We start from the raw sequence: 27467 nt of genomic DNA, 5'->3' as shown, positions 1-27467 counted from the left end.
GAAAATAATGCCACGGGCCTACCTGCCTAGTTAAGGGTGGCGGCCAGAGCGACGTCTGATGCATCGCTCTCGACTTGGAAGGGTAGCGTCTCGTTGACCGCATGCATCGCGGACTTGGCGATGTCGGCCTTGATACGGTTGAAGGCCTGGTGAGCCTCAGCTGTTAGTGGGAAAACAGTGGAGTGAATGAGTGGGCGGGCCTTGTCTGCATAGTTAGGGACACACTGGACGTAGTACGAGAAGAAGCCCAGGCATCGTTTGAGGGCTTTGGGGCAGTGGGGGAGGGGGGAGTTCCATGAGGGGGCGCATGCGATTGGGGTCGGGCCCTAGAACTCCGTTGTGGACCACATAGCCGAGGATGGCTAATCGGTCCGTGTTGAACACACACTTCTCCTTGTTGTAGGTTAGGTTGAGGAGTTTGGCGGTGTGGAGGAATTTAGAAAAGGTTAGCGTCATGGTCCTGCTGGTCGTGGCCGCAGATGGTGACGTTATCCAGGTACGGGAAAGTGGCCCGCAGTCCGTACTGGTCAACCATTCGGTCCATCTCCCTTTGGAAGACCGAGACCCCGTTAGTGACGCTGAAGGGAACCCTAAGGAAATGGTAAAGGCGGCCGTCAGCCTCAAACGCGGTGTACTGGTGGTCCGCCTTGTGAATGGGGAGCTGGTGGTAGGCAAATATGAGGTCCACTGTCGAGAAGACCCGGTACTGTGCAATCTGATTGATCATATCAGATATGCATGGGAGGGGGTACGCGTTGAGCTGCGTGTACCAATTGATGGTCTGACTGTAGTCAACGACCAACCTGTTTTTCTCCCCAGTTTTCAACACTACCACTTGGGCTCTCCAGGGGCTGTTGCTGGCCTTGGTGACGCCTTCCCGCAGCAGCCGCTGGACCTCAGACCTGATGAAGGTCCTGTCCTGGGCACTGTACCGTCTGCTCCTGGTGGCGACGGGTTTGCAATCCGGGGTGAGGTTTGCAAACAGGGAAGGTGGGTCGACCTTAAGCGTCGTGAGGCCGCAGACAGTAAGGGGTGGTAGGGGCCCGCCTAATTTCAGGGTTAGGCTCTGGAGGTTGCACTGGAAGTCCAGGCCGAGTAGCAAGGCAGCGCAGAGGTTGGGGAGGATGTAGAGCCGGAAGCCGTTGAATTCTACGCCCTGGATGGTGAGGGTGGCGGTGCAGTACCTTCGGATCACCACGGAGTGGGATCCGGAGGCCAGGGAGATTCCCTGGTTGGTGGGGTGGACCGTGAGGGAGCAGCGCCTTACCGTATCGGGGTGGATGAAGCTCTCAGTGCTCTTGGAGTCCAGAAGGCAGGATATCTTGTGGCCGACGACCTTCACTGTCGTCAACGCGGTCGGGAGGTTGCACGGTTGGGACTGGTCAATCGTGACGGAGGCCAGACGTGGCTGGTCAGCAGCGATTGTAGGCGATGAGCGGCCCGACGAGCTGTCCGATGAGTCCGGTGCTCCGTGCCGGGCAGCGTTTTCGGAGATAGAACATAGAACAGTACAGCACAGAACAGGCCCTTCGGCCCTCGATGTTGTGCCGAGCAATGATCACCCTACTCAAGCCAACGTATCCACCCTATACCAGTAACCCCCCCCCATTAACCTTATTTTTTAGGACACCAAGGGCAATTTAGCCTGGCCAATCCACCTAACCCGCACATCTTTGGACTGTGGGAGGAAACCGGAGTACCCGGAGGAAACCCACGCACACACAGGGAGGACGTGCAGACTCCGCACAGACAGTGACCCAGCCGGGAACTGAACCTGGGACCCTGGAGCTGTGAAGCATTTATGCTAACCACCATGCTACCGTGCTGCCCAAATAAAGATGTTTTGACTGTCCGCAGAAATAGCACTTGGGTCCCCCGGGATTGTTTGGCTGCCGCGCGGAGCAGGCCTGGGGTTGGCTGGGGGAGGTCGCTGGTGGGGTGCACGGTAGGGTGTTCGCTGGCGGGGTGCACGATACCCAGGAGGACTGGGCCGTGCGCTCGGGGCCATATGCCTGTATATTGCGTGAGGCGACTGTGAGCAAGAGCGCTAGTTTCTTGGTCGCCGCGAGGTCGAGGGTAGCCCCTTCGAAGAGTCGCTGGCGGATGTAGTCCGACCCTATGACTGTAATGAACGCATCTCTAAGTAGCAGGTCAGAATGTTCAGCGGCTGAAACGGCCTGGCAATCGCAGTCTCTCACCAGGAGTTGCAGAGCATGCCAGAAATCTTCCACAGACTCACCAGGGAGTGATGCCACATGGAGAGGAGGTGCCTGGCATAGATCTTGTTGGTCTACTGAGTGTAGTTCTTCTTCAGTAGCACCATGGCCTCAGCGTATGTCGGCACGTCCCGGATGAGGGGAAAGATGTCTGAGCTCAGCCGCGTGTAAAGGATTTGGAGCTTCTGTGCCTCGGAGGGTGGTTCAGTCGCAGATTAGATGTATGCCTCGAAGCCAGCTAGCCAATGTTCGAAGGCCGACTTGGCGTTGTCTGCTTGAGGGTGCAGCTGCAGGCGATTAGGTTTGATGCGGAGATCCATCGTTTTAAAATCTCTGTGTAATAAATTGATGCACTATCAATTACGACGAGAGGAGAGTAGAGAGTAATCAAGGCTTTATTACGCAGAGATGTGGAGCCTCCTGCAGCTGCTGCTGAAATGGCTGCAGCTGGGTGAGCCCACACACTTATACTCCGCCTACTGGACGGCGCCAGCAGGCAAGATCTACCCCCGTACCTGTAGTACGGGGGCCTTACCGTAATACCCTCGTATGCAGAACACACAATACAACAGTGATGACTACCACATTCCCAACACTGGCCAGTCAGGATTTTAAAATGCAATTTGGGGTCCTATCACATAAAAAGGTACCTGGATCTGTACCCAAACTCCTGCAATCTGTGAGGCTATGGGCCAGGTGCTGGTCGGTGGGATTGGAATAGGTGGCTAATTTTTAAATACTTTAATTTATTTCAGCCCGCACGCAAAAGGATGGGCTGAATGGCCTCTTTCAGTGCAGTAGCTTTTCTGTGGGTCCATAATTCTATATATAGTGCCCTGCTTAAGTGGGGCACTCAGTTTACACTAATGTGGTTCAGAATTGACAGACCCGCCCATGGTGCTTTGAAAATGAGATATGTACTGGGAACCATCTATACATTGGGTTTCCATATCTGCCTGGCAAATAGCTGATATTGAGAAAATAGGAAACGTTTGATTGCACAGCACCATTATCCCTTGCCTTTGCTACTAAAAAAAAAAGACGTAAATCTTTCCAGCGGAAGAAACACCAATGACATGGTTGATGATAACACTCCAAATGTACGTTACCTTGACCTGGTACTTCAATCCAGTTGCTAGTCTGCTTGTTAACTGAACAGTAATATCTTCCAGCCTCTGTTTTAGCGACAGTTAATTGATTCCCAGTTGTATTTTGGGTTGAATTCTTTCCTGGATGCACAAAGTGCCAGGTGTAGGGTCCACTGTGTTCATAGGAAACGCTGCAATTAAGTGTGAACTGGTGGCCTGGTATCGGGGGATCTGGATCGGATGTCATCTTAACAGCTAAATCTGTAAAGGAATTCAGAACAGAAATCTCTGATTGTTGCATGACCAGTTGAACTGGATTCAAGGCGTTAAAAGAAAACCTGCATATTAAGCAAATTATACCTGGCATTACCGGGGCTTCTGATGAAACCATCAATTCACGCGACACGTGGTTAGAAGAAGTGAACAATGGTTTTAATCGTCTTACAACAGAGCCTGCCTGTGATGAAATGAACTCTAGATGAACTGGCAGGCAGGCTCCAACTGCCAAGCTTTGTACAACCAGTGGGGGGGGGGGGAGGAGTCATGGGCGGTGCCGAGGGTGAAGCCCAGTACAAACTTCCGTACATTCCCAGTACACCTCCCCCTAGGGGCAGAGCCGCGCAACTGCTCGTGTGCCGAGCTTACAGAGGCATGGTGCAACATTTGATAACAGTGTGAATTATGCTATTATGATTCACCACAGCTTCATAACAAAGACAATAATTTTGCTACCATGGTGTCATGTATCTTTGTATCCATGAATGCAACTGTAAAATTCTTAAGGTTACTCCAGTGCAGGGAAGATCTCCACACCGAAATACTGTTTCCTGGTTCAAGTAAAGTAGCTATAGTATCTACCATAGGCTTCTTGCCCCTTTGAGGGGGGAGAGCTGACTGGTGGTGATTTAACCTGAGGATCACCACACCTCAGGCAAGGAGCAAGGTTGAGAAGGTAGGGTCTTCATGAATAACCTCCATTGTTGAGTATAACTAAGGCTCAGATGGAGGGATTTTGAAGTGTAGATTGAGGGATTTTAAGGTTGAGATAGAGATTTTTGGTCTCAGTGAAGCAAGGGATTTGGGGTGTGGGCAGTAAAGTAGCTTTGAGGCGAAAGATTAGCCATAATCGTATTGAATGTTGGAGTAAGCACAAAGGGATTATATGGTCTACTTCTATTTCTCATGTTTCATTTCACATCTTTTCACAATGGTGGTCTAGGACTGGAGACTTGTCCTGTTAGAAAATCAGGGTGAGAATGTTCATAGAATCCCTACAGTGCGGAAGGAGGCCATTCGGCCCATTGATGTGCACTGACCCTCTGAAAGAGCATCCTACCCACACCACTCCCCCCACCCTGTCCCCGTAATGCGCCTAACCTAAGGGACACCAAGGGGAAATTTAGTATGGCCAATCCACCCAACCTGCACATCTTTGGACTGTGGGAGGAAACCGGAGCACCCGGAGGAAACCCGTGCAAAACATGGGGAGAACATTCAAACTCCACACATACAGTCACCCAAGGCTGGAGTTGAACCAGGATCCCTGGCGCTGTGAGACAGCAGTGCTAAACACTGTGCCACTGTGCTGCCCTAAAGATAGTATTAGCAGCAGTTAGCAGCAGCATTCACTCCTAAAAGCAGCAGATTTGGTTGGAGCAGCATTGAGGGAGGAAGGTCAATGGCTGAAACTAAAGTGCTTTGGAGGGAAAGAGAAGCTGTCGGCATCTCTTTAAAATAAGAGAGCAGGCAGAAGCAATCTTTTTTGTCTGTTGCTACTTGCCCCCCTCCCCCATGTCACTCTATCCAGATTAGCAAATATATTCAGTAAAACATATATTCCAGCAAGGTCCCCTTTGAAAAAAACTGGAAAATTAAATGAGTAATGAAAGAAAAATGATTTAAATTATAACACTGAGTGTGTCCATACCTATATTTATCGCATTGCTGTATTTTGGTTGAAATCCATTCACAGCTTTGCATTTGAAGTTATACAGCTTGTCACTGTATTTTCCTGGTACAAGCAACTGTCCTTCTCTCCGACCGTGTGCAATGTAACTGCTTACAATTGTTTCATTTCTATACAATGTATATGTTATTGGTAAGGTTCCTTCACGAGATAAACAGGAAAAAACGGTGAACATTTTCTCCTTATCCATAAGGGTTATTGTTGCAGAAATCTCAGGATTGGACGCCGGAACTTAAATGACAAAATGAAGAACATAATATTACTTTAAAGTGACAGTTTTAACTTCTTTTCAAAAATCAAATACAGCTCACACAAATCCAGAACAGTTCCCCGATCCTAATGCAGCGAATGGTTCAACTGGTGTCAGAAACAATATGGCCGACATTTTTGTAACCGGGACAATTCTGAGCAGGCTCTGCCTCTATTAAATTTGAATTCATTGTGAACAGTAAGACTGACTACAGGATCATCTTCCTATGCAGCCACAAGGTTTTTGTATCATTATTGTACCTGGGTCAGTGAATGGAAAATTCAGCACACTATTTGTAGAAAGACAGATAATCAACTAAGGTGAACAGACCTAATGACAGATCATTGACCTGAAACGCTAACTCAGTTTCTCTCTCCACAGATTCCACCAGGCCTGCACTTGCTGCTTTTAATAATAACAATAATAATCTTTATTAGTGTCACAAGTAGGCTTACCTTAACACTGCAATGGACTTACTGTGAAAATCCCCTAGTCGCCACACTGCGACACCTGTTCGGGTACACTGAGGGAGAATTCAGAATGTCCAATTCCCCTAACAGCACATCTTTCGGGACTTGTGGGAGGAAACCGGAAGGAAACCCCACGCAGACACAGGGAGAACGTGCAGACTCCACACAGACAGTGACCCAAGCCAGGAATCGAACCCAGGTCCCTGGCGCTGTGAAGCAACAGTGGTAACCACTGTGCTACCGTGCCACCCTATCAGATATCAGGGACTGGATTCTCCGCACCTCGGCGCCGGAATCGCATCCGGTGCCAGGACGGAGAGAATCCAGCATGGAATCAGGATCAGCGCCGGTTCTTTGATTCTCCGGCCCCCGAAAAGCGGTGTACTCAGAAAATACACTGCGCCACGTAACCCCTACCCGCGCCCATTGCCAGAGGCCTGCCCTGCTATTCTCTGCCCTTGACCGGCCGAAGTCCCAACGGCGTGGACCGCTCATGGTCCTGACGTTCGGGATACTCGGGTGGCGGACAATTTGTATTTTGTTCTTCAACGGAGGCTATCGTTTGCATCATCACAAAAGAAATAACTAATAGAATATAGAAAGCACTTACCTTTCACAGTGACTTGTGTGGGATTGCTGGTAATCCTGAATGTTTTCATATTGAATTGATTGCTGACTTCACATTCGTAACTACCAGTGTTATTGAGATTTACATGATCAATAACCAAACTGGATTGGTTTATTTTGACTGACGGAGATGGCAATAGTTGCTGGTTATCAAAGTACCATTGGAAAGTCACATTAGAACCTTGTTTTACAAAGCAGCTCAGAGACAGTTTGCTCTGTACTTTCAGGACTGGTGGATAAGGTGTTGACTTTGTCGTAACACCCAATACTGGAGCTAAAAATAAATACAAAGAATGAATTGATAGTTTAAAGTTCTTAATTTCTCAGTCCTTATTCGAAAATAGTCATTAGAAATGAGGCCAGGAGGATAACCAGGACATGCTCCCCGCCATTGAGGAACTACACCAATTGCAACATGTAATTGTAAGGCAGCTTTAACGTCGTGAAATGTCTTGGGCGACTTCCCAAAGTGTGAACAAAAAACACGGAGTGAAACAAGGAAAGATTAGGTGGGGCAAAGGTGCTCAATTATCACTGGATGTCAATTGGGTGGACATCAAGGAGGCTCCAAAGAGGGACGAAAATTCCAGGGATGCAGCCTAGGGAGAGGAGTGCAGCTGTTGGGTGAAGGAATGAGGGGATGCAAAAGAGACCAGAATTGGATCGCCAGTGATTTAAGGGACCGTCGTGAGACAGGTTAGTTTGACCCTACTGATGATTAAAGGAGCCGTGTTCTAGGGCTCGAAGAGACTACAATGAGAGGGAGGGGTTTAAACACAAAGAATGGGCATGTTAAACTTGAAGCAGAGCCAGGGAGATAAAACAGTGCAAGAAAGGAGACTGAGAGGGAAGCTGGGAGGATAAAGGAGTGCGAGAAAGAACGAGACAGAGAACAGAACCGGGAGGATAAAGGAGCTCGAAAAAGTGCGAGACTGAGAGCAGATTTAGGACGATAAAAGGGCGCAAGAAAGAGTAAGACTGACAATGGAGCTGGGAGGATAAAAGAGTGCAACAAAGAGCGATACTGAGACCGTGGCTTGGAGGATAAATCATGGTGAGAAAGAGAGAGAATGAAAGCAGAGCCAGGTGAATAAATGAGCACAAGAAAGAGCAATACCGAGAGGGAGCTAGGAGGATAAAAGAGCGCGAGAAAGAGTGAAACTGAAAGAGGAGCCAGGAGGATACAAGAGCACGACTGAGAGTGGAGCTTGGCAGAAAATGGAGCACACGAAAGAGCAAGATTGAGAGAGGAGCTTCCAGGATAAAAGAGGGCAAGATAAAGCCAGATTGAGAGCGGAGACGGGAAGATAAAGAAGCGCGAGAAAGAGTGCTGGACTGCGAGCAGAGCTGGGCGGATAAAAGTGTGTAAGAAAGAGTGAGACTTTGGAGCGGAACAAGGGAGATAAAAGAATGCAAGAAAGAGCGAGACTGAACGGAGGCAGGAAGATTTAAAAAGCTTGAGAAACAACGAGACTGAGAGTGGAGACAAGAAGATAAATGGTGAGACTGAGCAGAATCAAGAGGGAAAAAAACGAGCACAAAGACGAGCGAGGATGAGAGTGAAGAGCTAGTTTGAAGTTTGGAGCTCCTGAGATGACGTCAGGATTTTAGAATGACGCGCGCAAGTGGAAGCAGCTGATTGGGTGAGTCTGGTTGGATAGATATTTACTACTTTTATCACTTATATTTGGTAAGGTCTACATTTCGTGACCTATAGTTTATATTCTATATATAGTCTAATTTTTTTTTTAAATTCAGAGTACCCAATTATTTTTTTCTCTAATTAAGAGGCAATTTAGCGTGGCCACTCCACCTACCCTGCACATCTTTGAGTTGTGGGGGTGAAACCCACGCAGACATGGGAAGAATGTGCAAACACCACACAGATATTGACCCAGGGCCGGGATTCAAACCCGGGTCCTCAGCGCCATAGTCCCAGTGCTATTCACTGCGCCATATATTCTAATGAAACGAGGATCAGGGAAGAAGCGCCCGAGAGTAATTGATATTATTTGATTTTAAGTATCTTCCAGAAGTTTTAATTTAAAGGGTTAAGTTATGGTAGGAGAGCTCAAAGCCATTCTGCTACTCCTGCTCCATGTGGGAAGCTGGGAACTGTCCCAGTGCCCAGGGCAGCATATGTGCAGCAAGTGTTTCCAGCTGCAGCTCATGAAAGACTGGATTTCGGAGCTTGAGTTGCGGCTGGGTACACTGTGGAGCATCAACAAAGCAGAGTGTATCGTCAATAACACAGATAGAGAGATGGTCTCACCGCAGGCTAAGACCCCACAGGCAGAAAGGGAATGAGTGACCAGCAGGCAGAGCAAGAGGGTAGTTCAGGAATCTCCTGTGTTCAGTGCCTGGCAAACATACATATGCTTTGTATACTGGGGGCGGGAAATGGCCTCTCAGGGGAAAGCAGCAACAGCCAAATATGTTGCACCATGGTTGGCTCTACTGCACAGGGGAGGAGTAGAAAGTGTGGGAATGCAATACTTGTAGGGGGTTCAATTGTAAGGTGAATAGATAGGTGTTTCTGTAGCCATAAACAAGTCTCCAAGATGGTATGTTGCCTTACTAGTTCTAGGGTCAAGTATGTCTCACAGCGTTTACAGGACATTCTGGAGGGTGGACAGCCAGTGGTTGTGGTACACATTGGTACAAACAACATAGATAAACAACAGGAAAAGGCTCTAAAAGAACATAAGAAGTTAGGAAGTAAGTTGAAGAGTAGCACCTCAAAGGCAGTGATCTCAGGATTACTAGTGGCATGTGCCAGTCTCAGCAGAAATCGCAGGATATGTCAGATGAATTTGTGGCTGAGGAGATGGTGGGAGGGGGGGGGGGTTCCCGATTTCTGAGACATTGGGCGGAATTCTCCGACCCCCCCGCAGGGTTGGAGAATCGCCCGGGGCTGGCGTAAATCCCGCCCCCGCCGTAGCCGGAATTCTCCGCCACCCGGGAATCAGCGGGTGCGGGAATCACACCGCACTAGTCGGCGGGCCCCCGCGGCGATTCTCTGGCCCGCGATGGGCCGAAGTCCCACCGCTGATAGGCCTTTCCCGCTGGCGGGAATCAGAGCACCTCTGGTGCCGGCGGCTCCAGCAGGCCCCGGGGTCTTGGGGGGGGGGGGGGGGCGCGGGGCGTTCTGACCCCGGGGGGTGCCCCTACGGTGGCCTGGCCCGTGATTGGGGCCCACCAATCGGCGGGCAGGCCTGTGCCATGGGGGCACTCATTTTCTTCCGCCGCTGCCACGGCCTCCACCATGGCGGAGGCGGAAGAGACCCCCTCCACCACGCATGCGCCAGTGTGACATCAGCGGCCGCTGATGTTCCGGCGCATGTGCGGACTCACGCCAGCCGGCGAAGGCCTTTCGGCCAGCCATTAGCGCTGGCTGTCAGGGCGCCAACCACTCCGGCGCGGGCCTAGCCCCTAAAGGTGCGGAGAATCCGCACCTTTGGGGAGGCCCGGCGCCGGAGTGGTTCTCGTCACTCCGGTACGCCGGGACTCCCTGCCCCGCTGGGTAGGGGAGAATACCGCCCATTAGGTCCAGTTCTGGGGAGGTGGGACTGGTACAAATTGGATGGGTTACACCTGGGCTAGACCGGGACTGGTGTCCTCAGGGGAGTATTTGCTAGAGTGGTTGAGGAGGGTTTAAACTAAAATAGTAGGGGGATGGGAAACTATGCAAGGTGCCAGAGGAGGGAGAACGCAGACAAGAACAAAAGACAGAAAGGGGAGTAAGAAAAGTGACAGGCAGAGAAATGAAAGGCCAGAATCAAACAGGACCACAGTAAACAAAAATGGGAACAAGACAAGGAATGTTAAAAAGACAAGCCTTAAGGATTTGTGCCTTATTGGGTTGAGAATGTACAATAAAGTGGGTTAAGTAATCATGCAAATAGTTGTAAATGGTATGAAGAGTTGGGATTACAAATACATGGCTGCAGCATGATCAGTAATAGGAATTGAGCATCCAGGATGTTCATTATTTAGGATGGACAGACAAACGTTAAAGGCGGTGGGGTTACTTTGTTGGTTAATGAAGAAATTAATACAATTAACAATGAGAAACACCAAGGAGGCAAAAACATTAGTGGGGGGGGGGGGGGGGGGGGGGGTGTATAGACTCCAAAACTGTAGTGGTGATGTTGGGGATGGCATTAAACAGGAAATTAGAGATGCATGCGATAAAGGGATGCATTTTGGGAGACTTTAATCTGCATATAGATTGGCCAAATGAAATTGGAACACCGCCATGGAGGAGGAATCCCTGGAATGCATACGGGATGGTTTTCTGGACCAATACACCGAGGAACCAACTAGGGAACAGGCCATCCTGGACAGTGTATTGTGTAATGGGAAAGGAATAATTGGAAATCTAGTTGCGCAAGACCCCTTGGGGATGAATGAGCATAATATAGAATTCTTCATCAAGATGGAGAGTGATGTAGCTGATTCTGAGACTAGCGTCCTGAATCGAAATAAAGGAAACTACGATAGTATATAGGTGTGAGTTGGCTATAATGGATTGGGGAATATTTTTTTTTAATATAAATTTAGCGTACCCGATTATTTTTTCCAATTAAGGGGCAATTTAGATTGGCCAATCTACCTATCCTGCACATCTTTTTTGGGTTGTGGGGGTGAAACCCACGCAGACACGGGGAGAATGTGCAAACTCCACACGGACAGTGACCCAGGGCCGGGATTCGAACCCGGGTCCTCAGCGCCGTAGGCAGCAACGCCACTGTGCTACCGTGCTGCCCGGGGAATATTATTTAAAGGGATGACAGTGGATAGGCAATGGTAAACATTCAAAGAGTGCATGAGTGAACTGCAACAATTGGTCATTCCTGTCTGACGCAAAAATAAAATGGGAAAGGTGCCCAAACCATGGCTTGCAAGGGAAATTAGAGATAGTATTAGATTGAAGGAAGAGGCACAGGCCAGAAAAAAAACGCAGGCCTGAAGATTGGGAGCAGTTTAGAATTCAGCAACGGAGGACAAACGGATTGATTAAGAAGGAGAAAATAAAGCATGAGAGTAAGCTTGCGGTGAACATAAAAACTGACTGTAAAAGCTTCTTTGTGAAGTATGTGAAGAGAAAAAGATTGACGAAGACAAATGTAGGTCCCTTACAGTCAGAAACAGGGGAATTTATAATGGGGAACAAAGAAATGACTGATTAATTAAATACATACTGAGGTTCTGTCTTCACAAAGGAGGACACAAATAACATACCAGAAATGTTTGGGAACGTCGCTTCTCGGCCTTTTGACTGAGATGAGCGGGAGGTCATGTGTAATGCCTGGATCTGGTATGTCTCTCTTGTGGGGGCCATGAATTGGATTCAATTCGAATTGGTTTTTGGAGCAGGCAAGGAGCTGGATTAGGGGTTTGCTCCTGTCCACACCGCTTATAACTCTGATAAAGTAATAAAAAAAAGAAATGTTGGGGAACACGTGTTTAGTGAGAGGGAGGATCTGAAGAAGATCAGTATTAGTAGGAAATAGGTGTTGGGAAATTGATGGGATTGAAAGCTGATGAATCCCCAGGGCCTGATAATCTACATCCCAGAGTATTTAAGGAAGTGGCCCAAGAAATAGTAAATGCATTGGTGGTCATCTTCCAAGATCCTATAGACTCTGTAACAGCTTCTACAGATTGGAGGGTACCTAATGTCACCCCATTATTTAAAAAGGGAGGTAGAGAGAAAACAGGGTATTACAGACCAGTCAGCCTGACGTCAGTAGTGGGGAAAATGCTACAGTCCATTGTAAAACATTAATAGCAGAGCACGTAGAAAACAATGCAGGACTGTACAGGAGGCATTCTTTTATAAAAAGGGAAATTATGCTTGACAAATCTACTGGAATTCTTTGAGCATGACCTCTTAACTAACAGAGTTGAGGAGGGGGGGAAGCCAATGGATATGATTTATTTGGACTTTCAGAAGGGTTTCAACAAGTCCCACACAAGAGTTAGAGTGTAAAATTAAAGCGCTTGGGTTTGGGGTAGAGTATGGAGATGGATAGAAACCGAATTGACAGACAGGAAACAAAGAGTAAGAATAAACGGGTCTTTTTCAAATTAGCGGGCAGTGACTCATCAGTTATCACAGGGACCAGTGTTAGGACCCCAGCTGTTCACAATATATATTAATGAGTTAGATGAGGGGACATGGAGGGGGCCTGGGAGAGACAAGCGGGCATGGGGTGAGCCGGGGGTGAGGAGATGTGGGGAATGAGGACAGTCTAGCAGTCTTGAATACAACCAGGTCAAAGTCCCAGAGAACCACGATGGGCCTCTAACCAGCCCGCCTCACTTGCATGCATTGGAAGAATCTGAGATGAAGCTCTAATGATTGTAATGCAAAGTATCAATTCCCCCTTTCCCTGTTCACCTCCTGCACAGGTAGAATGTTACACTGTTCAGTTACAATGGTACCTAATACTGCAATCTTAATGCTTTCACTGTATTTTGCTCCAGTGCCATCGCCACCATAAGCTTTGCATTTGTATGCTCCTGCATCACTCTCACTGCGAAATGACACTGAGAAGTTAGCCACATCAGGCGTCGATACATTCTTTGTTTGGATGAGTGTCATCTCCCGGAATAAACTGTACATTATCAAACGTGCTTCTGTCGTTGCATTGCAGGATATTGTTTCCGTCTCATTTATATTAACTCTGTCAGGACCTTGGATAGTTGGATTTAATAATTGGCCTAGGGAAAGAATACAGATAAAAATTAATTTTTTCAGCTTAATGTGAATAAGTTGAATCTCACACTGTACCAAATCTACCACATCCTGTTTGTCAGACTATCCAGTGGAAAAGTTCAGATGGAATTGTATGCTTGGGGTAGAATTTTCCACTTGTCTTTAAAAGTCTTCTATGCTTGCGGTGCCCATTTTTCAGTTTCATGAGCAGTGGCAGTTCTCTGGTAGCACGCGCTCAAGTTACTATTCTTTGAGCCAAGCCTGACCTGGGTCTGGGTATTTGTCCATTGGGGTGTTTGGTGCATTCGATAGTTCAAAAGTTTATATGTATCTGTAGACTCTTCTCTGTGCGACATTAGTCAAGACTGGTTTAGTAACAGAGAAAGAGAAACTAAATGAAAAGCAAGAAAAGTGTAAACGTGAGAGAGCAAACCTTTCAAAAGCATTGTAAATAAGCTCCTGCTCAGTCATATAAACTTGTTTATTCTCTCTGCAAATCTCAGAGGCATAAAATACAACAATTAGTGAATTGTTTAAATTGACCAGCTCCAAGCAACTTTCCCTTCTTCACTGGACAAATCTATTACCCCTAGCTCTGGACTCCCTCCACCACGGGGAACATTCTTTCCGAATCTACCCTGCCTAATCCTGTTAGGATTTTATAAATTTCAATGAGGTTCCCTCTCATTCTTCTAAACTCCAATCAATATAATCCTAACCGAGTGAAACTCTCCATATATGACAATCCCAGGAATCAGCCTGGTAAACCTTTGTTGTACTCCCTCTATAGCAAGAACATCCTTCCTCAAAAAAGGACACCATAACTGCACACAATACTCCAGGTCTGGTCTTACCAACATTCTGCACAATTACATCCCTATTTCTGTACTCAAATCCTCTCCCTATGAAGGCCAACATACCATTTGCCTTTTTTACTGCCTGCTGTACCTGTACGTTTACTTTCAGCAACTAATGCACGAGAACACCAAGGTCTCTTTGAGTATCCATGATGTGGAGATGCCGGCGTTGGACTGGGATGAACAAAGTAACAAATCTTACAAACACCAGGTTAACGTCCAACCGGTTTGTTTCGAATCACTAACGTTCGAAGCACTGCTCCATCCTCAGGTGAGCATTCCGCATTCACCCGAGGAAGGAGCAGTGCTCCGAAAGTTAGTGATTCAAATCAAACCTGTTGGACGTTAACCTGGCATTGTGAGTATCCACCTCTCTCAATTTACACCGATTCAAGTAATAATCTGCCTTCCTATTTTTGCTACCCATCTGTATAACCTCACATTTATCCACATTATACTGCATCTGTCATGCATGTGCCCACTCACTCAGCCTGCCCAAATCCCGATGAAGCATCTCTGCATCTCCTCACAGCTCATCCTCTCACCCAAGTTTGCATCATCTGCAAATTTGGAGGTAATATACTTAGTTCCCTTCTCTAAATCATTAATATATAACGTGAATAGTTGGGGCCCAGCACTGATCCATGTAGTACCCCACTAGTCACTGCCTGACACTTGGAAAAAGACCCATTTATTCCACCTCTTTGCTTCCTGTCTGCTAACCAGTTTTCTATCCATCTCAAGACACTACCCACAATTCCATGCACTTTATCTTTACATAATAATCAGCTATGTGAGACCTTGTTGAAGGCCTTCTGAAAGTCCAAATAAACCACATTCACCTGGTTCTCTCTCGTCAACTCTACTAGTCATATCCACAAATAATTCCAGAATACTAACCTTTTGTAAATCCATGCTGACTTTGTCTTATTATACCGTTACTTTCCAAAGGTTGTGCTATGGAATTCTTGATAATGGACTCAAACAATTTCCCCACTATCGATGTTAGGCCCACTGGTCGATAGTTCCCCGTTTTCTCTCTACCTACCTTTTTGAAAAGCAGGCTAACTGTCCTCCAATCTGTAAGAAACATTCCAGAGTCCAAAGTATTTTGGAAAATGACCCCAAAGGATCTACTATTTTTTGAATTTAGAGTACCCAATTAATTTTTTCCAATTTAGGGGCAATTTAGCGTGGCCAATCCACTTACCCTGCACATCTTTTGGGTTGTGGGGGCGAAACACACGCAAACACGGGGAGAATGTGCAAACTCCACATGGACAGTGACCCAGGGCGGGATCGAACCTGGGACCTCAGCGCCGTGAGGCCGCAGTGCTAACCCACTGCGCCACAGTGCTGCCCAGGATCTACTATTTATAGGGCGACTTCTTTAAGTACTCTCCAATGAGAATTATCAGGCCCTGGTTATTTATCAGCCTTTAATCCCATCAGTTTCCCGCAAACCATTTCTCTACTAAACCGGATTTTCTTCAGCTCCTTACTAAAACATGTATTTCACGGAATTTAGACATAGACATAGACATAGCATTTACAGTGCAGGAGGCCATTCGGCCCATCGAGTCTGCACCGGCTCTTGGAAAGAGCACCCCACCCAAGGTCCACACCTCCACCCTATCCCCATAACCCAGTAACCCCCACCCAACACTACGGGCAATTTTGGACACTAAGGGCAATTTTGGACACTAAGGGCAATTTAACATGGCCCATCCACCTAACCTGCACATCTTTGGACTGTGGGAGGAAACCGGAGCACCCGGAGGAAACCCACGCACACACGGGGAGAACATGCAGACTCCGCACAGACAGTGACCCAAGCCGGAATCGAACCTGGGACCCTGGAGCTGTGAAGCAATTGGGCTATCCACAATGCTACCGTGCTGCCCAAATTTCTGGTACATTATTCATGTCTTCCTTTGTGAAAACAGAAGCAAAGTATGAATTCAGTTCCTCAGTCTTTTCTTTGTTTCCTGTTATGAATTCCGCTGTTTCTGACTGCAAGGGGACTACATTCATTTTTGTCAATTTTGTCCTCTTCATATACCTATAGAAACTTTTACAGTCAGTTTTTACGTTCTCCACTAACTGACTTTAAAACACTATTTTTTCCCTTCTTAAAGCAATCCTTTGATCTGCCTTTGCTGAATTTTAAACTGCTCCCAATCCTCAGGTCTATTGCTTTTTCTTGCCAATTTGTATGTTTCTCCTTTGAATCTAATACTATCTCTAATGTCCCTTGCAAGCCCAGTTCCCTTTCCACTCTTGCGCCAAATAGGAAAAAACAACTTTTGAGGAATAAACACATGCATGAAGGCATGTTTCCCCTATCCTGAACAAATGGGCAAGGAAGATACTCTTACTAAGAAGTAACAAAAACAATGAACAATGAGAGGGATGGTCCCACAAATAATTGACACCTGAGAGGGCCAGTCAGGGGACAATGGGAAATGAAATCAATAGATGATCATCATCCTTGAGAAACCAATTAGAAACTGATAATGATTGGGGAAGCACGGTGGAACAGTGGTTAGTACTTCTGCCTCACGGCACCGAGGTCCCAGGTTCGATCCCAGCTCTGGGTCACTGTCCGTGTGGAGTTTGCACATTCTCCCTGTGTTTGCGTGGGTTTTGCCCCACAACCCAAAGATGTGTAGGGTAGGTGGATTGGCCAGGCTAAATTGCTCCTTAATTGGAAAAAATGAATTGGGTACTCTAAATTTATTTTTAAAAAAAGAAAATGATTGATCACACACCCCGTAAGCCAATTAGAATTTAGCCTTGCCCCATTTAGGCCAATAACATCACTGATTACTAATCAGCAGCTTTCACTGAGAAAGTTATGCAGCAAGTTTGAAACTGAAGAGCTTGATGTCCACAGGGAAGGAGATGTTGTGGGGAGACAACAGAGTCGGAGTGTCAACTTGCCCAAGGTTAAACCAGGAAGCATGTGCAGTTATATGCCAGGCAAGTCCTGCCCTGCTGCTGATAAGTGTTAATCTACAACTTATTAAACATTTCCTGAGTTACTGCACTAAACTACCTCCTGTGTCGATATGGTTAAAGTCTCAAATGAATGCAATTCAAATTTAAATTCAAATAGCAGTAGAATTTACTTGGTTACAGTCCTGAGGGATGGGGGGGGGGGGGGAAAGAAAATCCAAGTCCAGATAATGAGGTGGCCGTAGTCCTTTCTACCTGAATCTTCCTCATTCTCTGAATAATTTCAGCCATGGTTGTAAAGGAGAGTCCTTCACAAAATTAACTGAAGCTCTGTTGAATTTTAGTTTAATCACCCGTGCAATTTTATTCAAGTGAGGAAAAAGGAATATTTTGTGTAATTGTTATGTTACATGGATTGTTGCAGGGTTGCACTCTGATTATTTGTTATAGGAATTGTGCATGTTCCTTCAGCTAAAGCACTAAGTATTTGGTTTATCTGAGAAGCTTAAATGTCAGCGTTAGCTTGAATGTTTTCCTATTGTCTGTGGAACTGGAGTTACCCGAACAAAGGAAATTAAGGGTAAGGGTTTCAATTTTTAATGGGGCTGTGTCTGGAGACTAAATGATATTTGCGATCTGGCACTACTCATCACTGCCAATACGGTTTTGAACCTTGTATGCTTCAGCTTCCTGCATAAAAATCAGAGAGGGAAGACCTTCTTTCCATTAAACAACAATTAACTTCAACCCTTTTCAATTTATCTGCACTCCAGGATGTGGCAGCACACGTACAAAAGAAGGCAAGGAAGTTGGAATTTAGATTAACAGAGCTATTTTCAACTACTACAGGAAGCTGCTAACAATATAGTATTCTCTTTCTGTTAGATGATTGGCTTGATGAAAAATGTGTGTCCACAAACGTAAACTCATCGAATCACGTTAAACAGTTTTCAAACCCTGCTGCACTAGGCTGGGTTGTTTTAAAATGTACTACATCAAACAAATGTGACTTTTAAACAAGAAAAGTTTGAATTCCATTAGCTCATCGAGAAGCTAAATTTAATGTAAATGGTAACCACCAAATAGTTCTGTTCTTTGTGGTGTTGACTTGATTATGATCTTTAAAGTACAATTGATGTGTGGGGACGCTTTGCATTGTTCCTGTGGGTTCAAAGATTTGTCATAACAGGACGTCTTCCATGTTCTTTTGCATCTCACCAGGTATGAGTTTATATTTTATAATGACATTAAACGCCTGATGGGCATGTTACTCAGGTGAATGCCATGAGTAACTGTGTAAGTGCAGGAAGGTGTAGGGAGCGATCTAATGGAAAAGTTTCTCAAGGTTTCAGGCAGGTTTTGCTGGGAGTTTCTCCCTAGCCCACTGCTATCTAACCACACATTTTCAGGCCCTGGAGAATTTCTCCCTGGGCTAGCCCACACCTACAATTTCTTCCCATTACTGGGGAGCTGAACTCTCTGGCCAGACCGGCTCCTCTGAGATCGGGCCACCATTTTGAAAGGGTGCCCCAATCTCTAAGTGACCTCGAGGGTCCCCCATGCAATATCGCCCCCCCCTACACACGCACACACACACACACGGTCATTACCCCCCACACCCCCAAATGGGAACACCTCACTATGGGGCGCTGAAGTTCCCCTCCCCTTTTCAGGCCACTTTTGGGGCCTCCTCATTCCAGGAACCCCACCTTCACCCCCTCCTCCCCCAACATGGAGGTTTATTCATACCCCCTCATCCATCCTTTTAAAGGACATGGCTCCCTCCAGGCCCTGACCCTTGCCACTGCTTACCCTGGAGCCCTGGATGTCCTCCTGCCAGGCTGGGAAATGCTACCTTGGGTGCCTTGGCAGTACCAGGGTGACAGTACCAAGGTGCCTGTGTGCCAGGGAGCCACCCTGTACTATACCCTGGGGCCTCCAATGATCCGGGAAAGCCCCCAGGTGCCATGGCCATATGCAACCTAACGCTAGGGAGCCGGTTAGATTGCAGGAGGCTGGTGGATTTGACGACCATCTCGTTAATGAGATGGAGATTGGCCTTACTTGGTGTTTATTGGTTTCTCACCACGTTTGGCGAGATCCGGATCATGCCAACGGGAGCGGGGTGGTTAGATCACAAACCGCCAAGCGCAGTTCCCGGTTCGGGCCTCTCCTGCGATCTAACTGGCCTGCACGGATCCTCACTGGGCGCCATGCAGCCGTTAAAGTGCACCCATGGTCTTTTATAACCTTGCTTCAAAAGGTGTTGATTTAAAAGATATTTACCTAGAAAGTCACTAGGAGAAACTGTTGACCTGCCACAGATATGCCTATGTGTTAATGTTTTAGCCACATGTATTCATTTTAGTAAAAAATAATTCGGATAACTGTACCTCACATGCGTGAAAATACTAAACAATATCTACCACTGTTCAGTAATCAAGGAAGCAAAGCTCTCAATGATTTAAAAAACATATGCACAATCTGCTTTCTGGTTTACAATTTTAGCAATGAGTGCACAAAAAAGGTCACAGTAGATATGCATACACTGTGTGGACAGAAATATTTGACATCACCTGTCCAATTATAATTTTTGTTGGTCATTTTTTAAAAAAATGTTCTAATCATAAATGTATTGAGCGACATCTGGATGGTCAATTAGCTGGACCTGCACTGCAGGAAGAAGGAAAGGCTGAAGGCATTGAGTTCCATATTATTTAGATCCTAGGATTATATCTCCCAATTTGTTTTTTGCCATCGGTGTGCCGTCAGCAATATCATTGTGTTGCTAAGATAGATGGGGAAAGTCCAGAAATGAAAAGACGATTTACAGAACCATTAATCGCAGCAGATTGCATGAGAAATTAAAATAAATGTTTCTGTTCCACTGGAATGTCCAACCATACCTCTATCATGGCAGCAGCTAAACGTACTGGAAATCTCACCAAAAAAAAACACATCTGAACCGGTGTTGGGAAGGTCCTCTGGAATCAGAGCCCCTGGAAGATGAGAACAAAGCCCCGCCCCCAACCACTGACTGTGACCAATTCTTAAAGATAGAAGACAAAGATCACCACTTTCGGTAGGCCCATGCCCAGGACCCACCCAAGAAAGCCAACAACCCCGCCCCCAAGACGAGGAAAAGAAAAGCCCTTCGTCCCAGTGAGATTCCTACCCCTCCCCCCTGTAAACTTGAAAAGACCTTACCAGAAAGTTGGCTCCCACTTCTCCCTGCCCCGCCACCAACTTCCCCCTCCCCCCAACCACTAACCCCCCCCCAACCACCAAATAAACAAGCTAGTTCACTGACCCTTGTTCAAGTCGGTCCAACAAGCCACAGCTCCTTCCCACCTCACTCCGTTAACGAGCTGTAACTTTACAGCTAGCAAAGGAAACCCCCACCCAGGGTGTATGGTCAAAGAACAAAGAAAACAACGGTCCCCAGCTTGTCCCAGCCACAGAAGAGTATCCGAAGCCCAACACCCTTACAACACTTACCCTCTCTCTCTCTCTCTCTCTCTCTCCCCCCCCCCCCTCCCACCCAGGGGCTATAAATTCCCTCTTCTCCCCCCCCCCCCCCCCACCCAGGGGCTATATATTCCCCATATGGTTACCCTGACCACTATCCCCCCCCCCCCCCCCCCCAACAACCATAGCCCCCTCAGTCCCAAACAAACCACAACATCTCTCAAACCAACCCCTCTCAACCATCCCGATTAAAGTCCCAATTAAATCAAGTCCAAGCTGATGCTCCTTGGCAAAACACTCCACCTCCTCCAACCTATTGAAAAAAATGATCTTTCGAACGGAAAGTCACTCAGCCTTGCCGGGTACACCACTCCAAACCTGACTCCACTCCTGAACAGTGCTGACTTTGCCTTATTAAAAGCTGCACACCACTTTGCCAACTCCGCTCCGACATCTTGGTATAGCCAATGATGCTTCCTTCCCACCTTGAGTCCCAATTCACTTTGGCCCATTGCACAACCTGCTCCTTCTCTTGGAAGCTGTTGAATCCAATAATTATCGCCCTCGGTTGCTCCGAGGCTTGCACCGAAGTACTCGTGTGGGTCCGATCCAACTCAGGAGGCAACATTTGCCAGCACCCACCCCGCTCCCCACCCCTCAAAAACTTGGCGAACATCTGAGCAAAGTACTCTGTCAGCTTCGGGCCCTCCACCCTCTCCTGAGGTTTTGTCTCCACTTATCCACCTTTGCCATCGGGGTCTTGTTCCCCTCTTCCACCAGCAACATCTCAGCTTCCAACAAAGTGATTCAATCCCCATGCCTCAACAAGGCTGCCTCCAAACCCTTCAGCAGCTTTCCATGCTTCTTCACCACCTCAGAGGTTTTTTCCGGCTTCTCCCGAATCGGGTCGAGTGCCTCTTCAATTGATCGCTTAAGGGTTTCCTTCATCACATTGCCCTGCTCCTCAAAATGCTTCCCAAACTGTTTTTTCAAACTCCTGCGACATCACCTCAGTCAGCGTTTCCATCGTGATATCAGCAGCCCCACCCAAGGTCAAAACCCCCGATAATCCTCTTGTTATCAACCTTCTCCATAGATTTCAACACATTTTTGCTGACAAATTCCTCATCCCATATGATGGGCCAGTTTTGATAACCAAAATCCCTGGGAACCGGGTTTAAAAAGTCCAAAAAACAAAGACCATGGCGGGAGCTACCTTATGTGTGGCCTTTTCTTAACTGTCAGCACTGAAAGTCCTCCGTTTACAATCTTGGCATCATATCTGATCCCAAGAGGAGCTACTGACCTAATATTCGCAGCATCATTAAGACCTCCATAACAATGCCCGACTTTGCACTGTCTCTGTTCATCTGCTGTTGTAATCTTCATTCATACCTTGCTACTTCTGGATTTGACTATTCCAATGGCTGGCCATATCCTATCGATATCCAAAACTTTAAGACTTCCAAAACTCTGCTGTCCATATTTTAACTCACACCACCTCCCATTCACCTATCAGCCCTGTGCTCACTAATCTACATTTGTTCCCAGTCAAACAATGTCTTCACTTAAAATTCTCATCCTTTTCTCAAATTCCTCCATGCTCTCATCACTCTGTAGTTTAGGCCCAGAGCACTGGAATTCCCGTCCTACACGTCTCCAATTCTCGACCTCATTTTCCACCTTTAAAACGCCCCTTCAAAAACCTACCTTTTATGACCGAACTTTTGGTCAACTGACCTAATAACTCCTGATGTGATTTGGTATAATATTCTGTTTTATAACGCTCCTGTAAAGCACCTTGGAATGTTATATTATGATACAGGCGCCATATAAGTTGTTGTTTCTTCACTTTGTGCTAATTTTCTCAAGGTCCATTACCAATTCAATGGGGCCAATGAGGGGTTCATAGTAATTGAACGACAATAGTCAGAGTGTTGAAGCCATCTTGTGCCATAGCTGGAATGAGCCATCAATTCACACAGTAGGCCATTAATTTGCCCTTTCCTGAAGTTTAGTTTTAAATCTTTCATCAGCCATTTTAAAATACTTATTCTTCATTTCTCAGTATAAAATTTTCTTTCTGTAGCTTTTATGACCTTAACAATACACATATTTACATTCCAACCTGTTACAATGGCAATACATTACTAACCACCTGCTTGATTGACATCTATTTACGACTTCAGAATTTCGTTCACACTATTTTCTGCCACCATTTTGGGATTTTCCTGCTCAGTGCTATTGGTGGACTTTTGATGCACACATGCCCCTACCATTAAAATAAATAGTCAGAAAAATCATGGAAAATTCCTCACTCCTGCTCCAATACATGCACCCAACCCAGAACAGGCTGCAAGTGCAGAAGTTGAAAGCAGTGATCATTGTATATTTGTATTCCACATGCCTCTTCCTTTGTGATTAATTTTTTCAACTTGTTTCTTTGACATTCCACATCGTTCCTCAGGTTTCTCTCGTTTTCTTTATGACTTTTATCTTTTCAGTTTTAGAAAAGAGACTTTTCTAACTCATTACAGATACACTGGATCTTCTTCCAGGAGTTACAATGCTTACATGTTTGATTACCATTTTGTTCTGGAATGTTCCTTAAGGCCCACCAATGCCTGTGGCCATCACATACTGTGGTCCCGTTTTAATGAATGAAATAATACTGGTAGTGAGAAGATAGCCAATATCTCTCTCTTATCTGCTTTCCACAATGCTGTCTAATAGCTCAGATGACGTCAATCGTGACTTCATTATGTTGGTCCCTTAGTCAGCACATTTGTACCAGAACAAAAATATAGCTGTGCTACAATAATCAATAACCCGCATGTAAATGTAAAAGAAAACTCTTCTTGATAAAGGAGTCGCCTTAGTAATGAGTTACATCAGTAGTATATTGTAGTTGGCTTGTGACTCCGATCAAGACACGGCTTTAGATCTGAGCTCAATGAGAATTAGGGTCAAAGAAATTTCAAGCAGTGTGGCTTTACCATCATGACACCTCGGGTTATACTTGAGCTTTGTGTCACACAACATTCACTGAACCGATAAATAGTGACCACAAAAATGTTTCGAATAATTATGGCAATAGAATTAAACACAACAATTACATAACTACACAGTACTTTTTTAAAAAGCTGAATGCAATCTAAGAATCCAGTACTGTAGTGCTCACCTGAGAGTTCCTGGCCTGCAGCAGATTGAACCACAACTGTAAGAGGAGAATAGCATCATTTATACACATGGCAGCATTTACACCAATGTTTGTTTCTATGTATGTTTGTGTGAAGGTTAAATCTTATTTAAGCTGAAGAATTGCACCCGAACAACTTGATCCCCCAAATTAAGTTTAAAGACACCATAAACCCGAGAGGTTAAAGTTAGCAGACGTAATCGCTTCTCGGCCTTATGGTTAAGATCAAGTGTCTGCTCTGCCTTTTGGCTCAGATCTGGTATGTCTCTTGTGGGGCCATGAATTGGATTCAATTTGAATTTGAATTGGTTTTTGGAGCAGGCAAGCAGCTGGATTAGGGGTTCACCCCTGTCCACACTCTTGAGCCCTAGCTTTGTAACTCAGAAAAAGTAATAAAGAAGTTAGCAGGCGTAGTTGAGACAAATGTGTATCATCATCCCATGTAACAGACAACATAGGGTGGTTCAGTATTCCATTAGTCAATTGACATACGGTCGAGCAAGGTGGAGACAATGCATAAGGCATGGTTAACGATGACCATCAACTGCTTTCAGCGATATATTTTGAGAACAGATGTAAACCTTTATTGTTTAAAATATTGCATTTATTCCTTTCAAAAATGTTTGGCTGATTTACACCGAAAGTTCTATTAGCGACCATTCTGTTCTCTATCTGGATTTTATTTGCTCAATTATTATTTCACCAAATGTTTTTTGGCAAACGTTCAAGAAGAAGCCCAAATATCTTAAAACCGAGGCAATTCTTGCCAGGTGCGAGGTACGCTTGCAAACAAAAGACTTCGCCTTGAAGAACCACTCTTAGCCAAAGTGGACTTTTCCTCGGTTCGTGACGGCGAACTGCCCCGAATCCGACAGTACAAGGGGGGAAAATGACAACATTTCTGAATACTGCTGGGAGGTTGAACAGAACCCTGAACAAATTGAATTTCTGAACGACAGAACTTTTCTGTGTTATAATGTCCAATTTGCTGCCTGTATAAACAGAAATATTAACTGAGCCCGTTTACAAATCTCTCTAATCAAACACACGCTGAGAAAACTGCAAACTTTTTGGGTGCCTCGCAGAAACCCAACTTCACAGAAACACAACTTTATTTGAATATGCCATGCTCCATAAATCAATGTTTTAAATATTTACAACTGTCATAGAATACTATGATATTCACACTCAAGTGTTTTCTTGCTTCATTGAAAACTGGCAACCGTTAAAATTGTTACTCACCGAGCAAAAATAATAGGTAGAGATGGATCCCCGTCATCTTGAGCAAGTTGCCCCTTCCTCTGCCTGGTAATTCACTGTTCAATCACTGAATAGAGAGCGTCCAGAGCGAAGTCAAATTACTTAATTTGCTCTTCAGAAGCACAGCAAAGTGTAACAAATGTCTCTCTCATACCCTCTGGGCCAGCCCGATGCTTGAATGGCCCACAGCCCAGACTGGGAGTTTCTAGCACGCCTATGACAACTGCACCCGAGTGATAATAAATGGAAATGAGACAGCACAAGGACATGCTGCAGTGTGATTGGCAGTTGTGAACTCAACTGGGTTTGTTTTTAAGCATTCGCATCATTTTTTTAAAAACTGGGGAAACTGCTGATCTTCCATTTGTGTATCAATTTCGCAAAATTATAATATAAAATCACCCAAGTGTCACGAGAGGTTCTCCACCATTACCCTGACTTATTGCAGTGTATCTTGTCGGTGGTACACTGTTTGTCGGTGGTGGAGGAATTGAATGGTTATGGAAGGGGTTGTGGTGTTAAGCACACTGAGATAACACAGGCTGCAACTGGATGCAGCTATAACTGAAATATACTCCAGACCTTGAAGTTAGTTCAATTTGATTTATTGAACCTGTCACACAGTTAGCTCAGTTCTCTGTGAGTTCGACTCTCTGCTAACCTGTGTGTGATTACTCTGTCTGACTGAACCGACTAGTTCTTAGCCACGTGCTGTAGGTATTATGTGGAATATACACCTGACTATTCTGTAGATGTCCCTAGTGGAAAGAGGAGGAGTGAGGAATCTGGAGCATCCGGAAAAATCCCACGTGGCACAGGGAGAAAGTGTAAACTCCACACAGTCATCCAAGGTTGGAATCGAACCTGGGTCCCTGACACGGAGGCAGCAGTGCAACCACTGTTCCACCCAACAAGTGACCAGTCCAGTTTAGTTTCTGATCATTGGTAACCCCCAGGATCTTGATAGTCAGAGAATTCAGTTATGGTAATGCCATGGAATGTTAAGGAATAGTTAGATTCAGTGCTTGCACTTGTCTGTCCAAGCCTGAATGTGGTCCAATACGTGGGCATGGACTGCTTCAGTTTCTGAGAAGCTGTGAATGATCGTAAACACTGCAATCACAGTAAAAATCCCTAATTTCTGATATTATGTTCGAGGGAAGATCAGTGATGAAGTAGCTGAATCAGTGTGCTGGTTCGACCCAGAATACTGGTCGAAGGAACTCCTACATTAATGCCTTGGAGCCGAGATATCATCATCATAGATTGCCCTCTCCTCACCTCTGGAATTCAGTTTATTTTATCCATGTATCGACCAAGACTATAATGAGTTCAAGAGATGAGTGGTCCTGGCAGAACCCAAAATGAGCACTGGTGAACGGGATGCTAAATGCCGTTTTATAGCACGGTTACTGACATGATTATGAGGCAATAATTGGTTGGATTGGATTTGTCCTGGTTTTTGTGAACAGGGCATATTGGGGATATTTTCCACATTGTCAGACAGATGCTGTACTGGAACAGCTTGGCTAAGGGCAGGGCGGGTTCTGGAGCCTAAGTCTTCAGTACTACAATCAGAATGTTGTCACGGCCCATAGCATTTACTGTATCCATTGCTCGTAGCCATTTCTTGATATCACAGACTATGCACAGGATTGCCTGAAGATTAACATCTGTGATGATGGGGACCAAGCAGAATCTGGTATTGATCATCCACTTGACACCACTGGCTGAAAATGGTTACAAATGTTTCAGTCTTGTCTTGTGTGCTGGAGTTTTCAAAATTCTTTCACAGGTTGTAAGCATTGTTGGCTGGGCCAACATTTATTTCCCCCTCCTAATTACGCTTGCGAAGGTGGTGATGAGCTGCCTTCTTTAACCGTTGCTATCTAAGTAATGTAGATACATCAACAGTCCTGTTAGGAAGAAAGTTCCAGGAATTTGACCCAGAAAGTGATGGAATGGCGATATAGTTCCAAGTCAGAATGGTGTGTGGCTTGGAGAGGAACTTACAAGTGACGTTGTTCCCATGCATCTGTTGCCCTTGTCGTTCTAGGTGGTGGACGTTGTGGGTTTGGAAGTTGCTGTAGTGCATGTTGTAGATGGCACACACTGTTACCACTGTGAATTGATGGTGGAGGGAGTGAATGTTTAAGATAGCGTATGGGTTGCCAATCAAGCGAGCTGCTTTATTTTGGATTGGGTCAAACTTCTTGTGATCATGCCTGTTCCTTGTAGATGTTTGACAGGCTCTGGAAAGTCAGGATGTGAGTTATTCCTGAATTCCCAGCCTCTAACCTGCTCTTGTAACCGCACTATTTAAATGGTTGGTCTAGTTAAATTTCTGATCAACAGTAACCCCCAGAAATGTTGATAATGGAGGA

At 45.8% G+C, this 27467-nt stretch overlaps 1 protein-coding gene across 2 annotated transcripts in view; it reads right to left on the bottom strand.

The window, feature by feature from the left end:
• LOC119953632 (Fc receptor-like protein 5) overlaps positions 1-25330 on the bottom strand; it is a 32508-nt gene extending 7178 nt beyond the window's left edge. Inside the window, exons 1-6 of one of the 2 annotated variants that reach the window (XM_038778093.1) lie at positions 25066-25329; positions 23806-23841; positions 13068-13346; positions 6601-6891; positions 5232-5501; positions 3326-3565 (exon numbers count right to left, since the gene is read on the bottom strand). In XM_038778093.1, the coding sequence (XP_038634021.1) occupies positions 3326-3565; positions 5232-5501; positions 6601-6891; positions 13068-13346; positions 23806-23841; positions 25066-25102 (1153 nt within the window). In that variant the 5' untranslated portion in view covers positions 25103-25329. Of the gene's footprint in view, positions 1-3325; positions 3566-5231; positions 5502-6600; positions 6892-13067; positions 13347-23805; positions 23842-25065 lie in introns of both variants that reach the window. The other variant, XM_038778094.1, reaches the window with a different exon arrangement.
• Between the last annotated feature and the right edge of the window lie 2137 nt (positions 25331-27467).

Source organism: Scyliorhinus canicula, chromosome 18 (genome assembly GCF_902713615.1).
Source record: "Scyliorhinus canicula chromosome 18, sScyCan1.1, whole genome shotgun sequence".
In the NCBI taxonomy this organism is placed as follows: Eukaryota; Metazoa; Chordata; class Chondrichthyes; order Carcharhiniformes; family Scyliorhinidae; genus Scyliorhinus; species Scyliorhinus canicula.
Note: the sequence above shows the minus strand (reverse complement) of the source record. Positions and strands in the feature narration are given on the sequence as shown.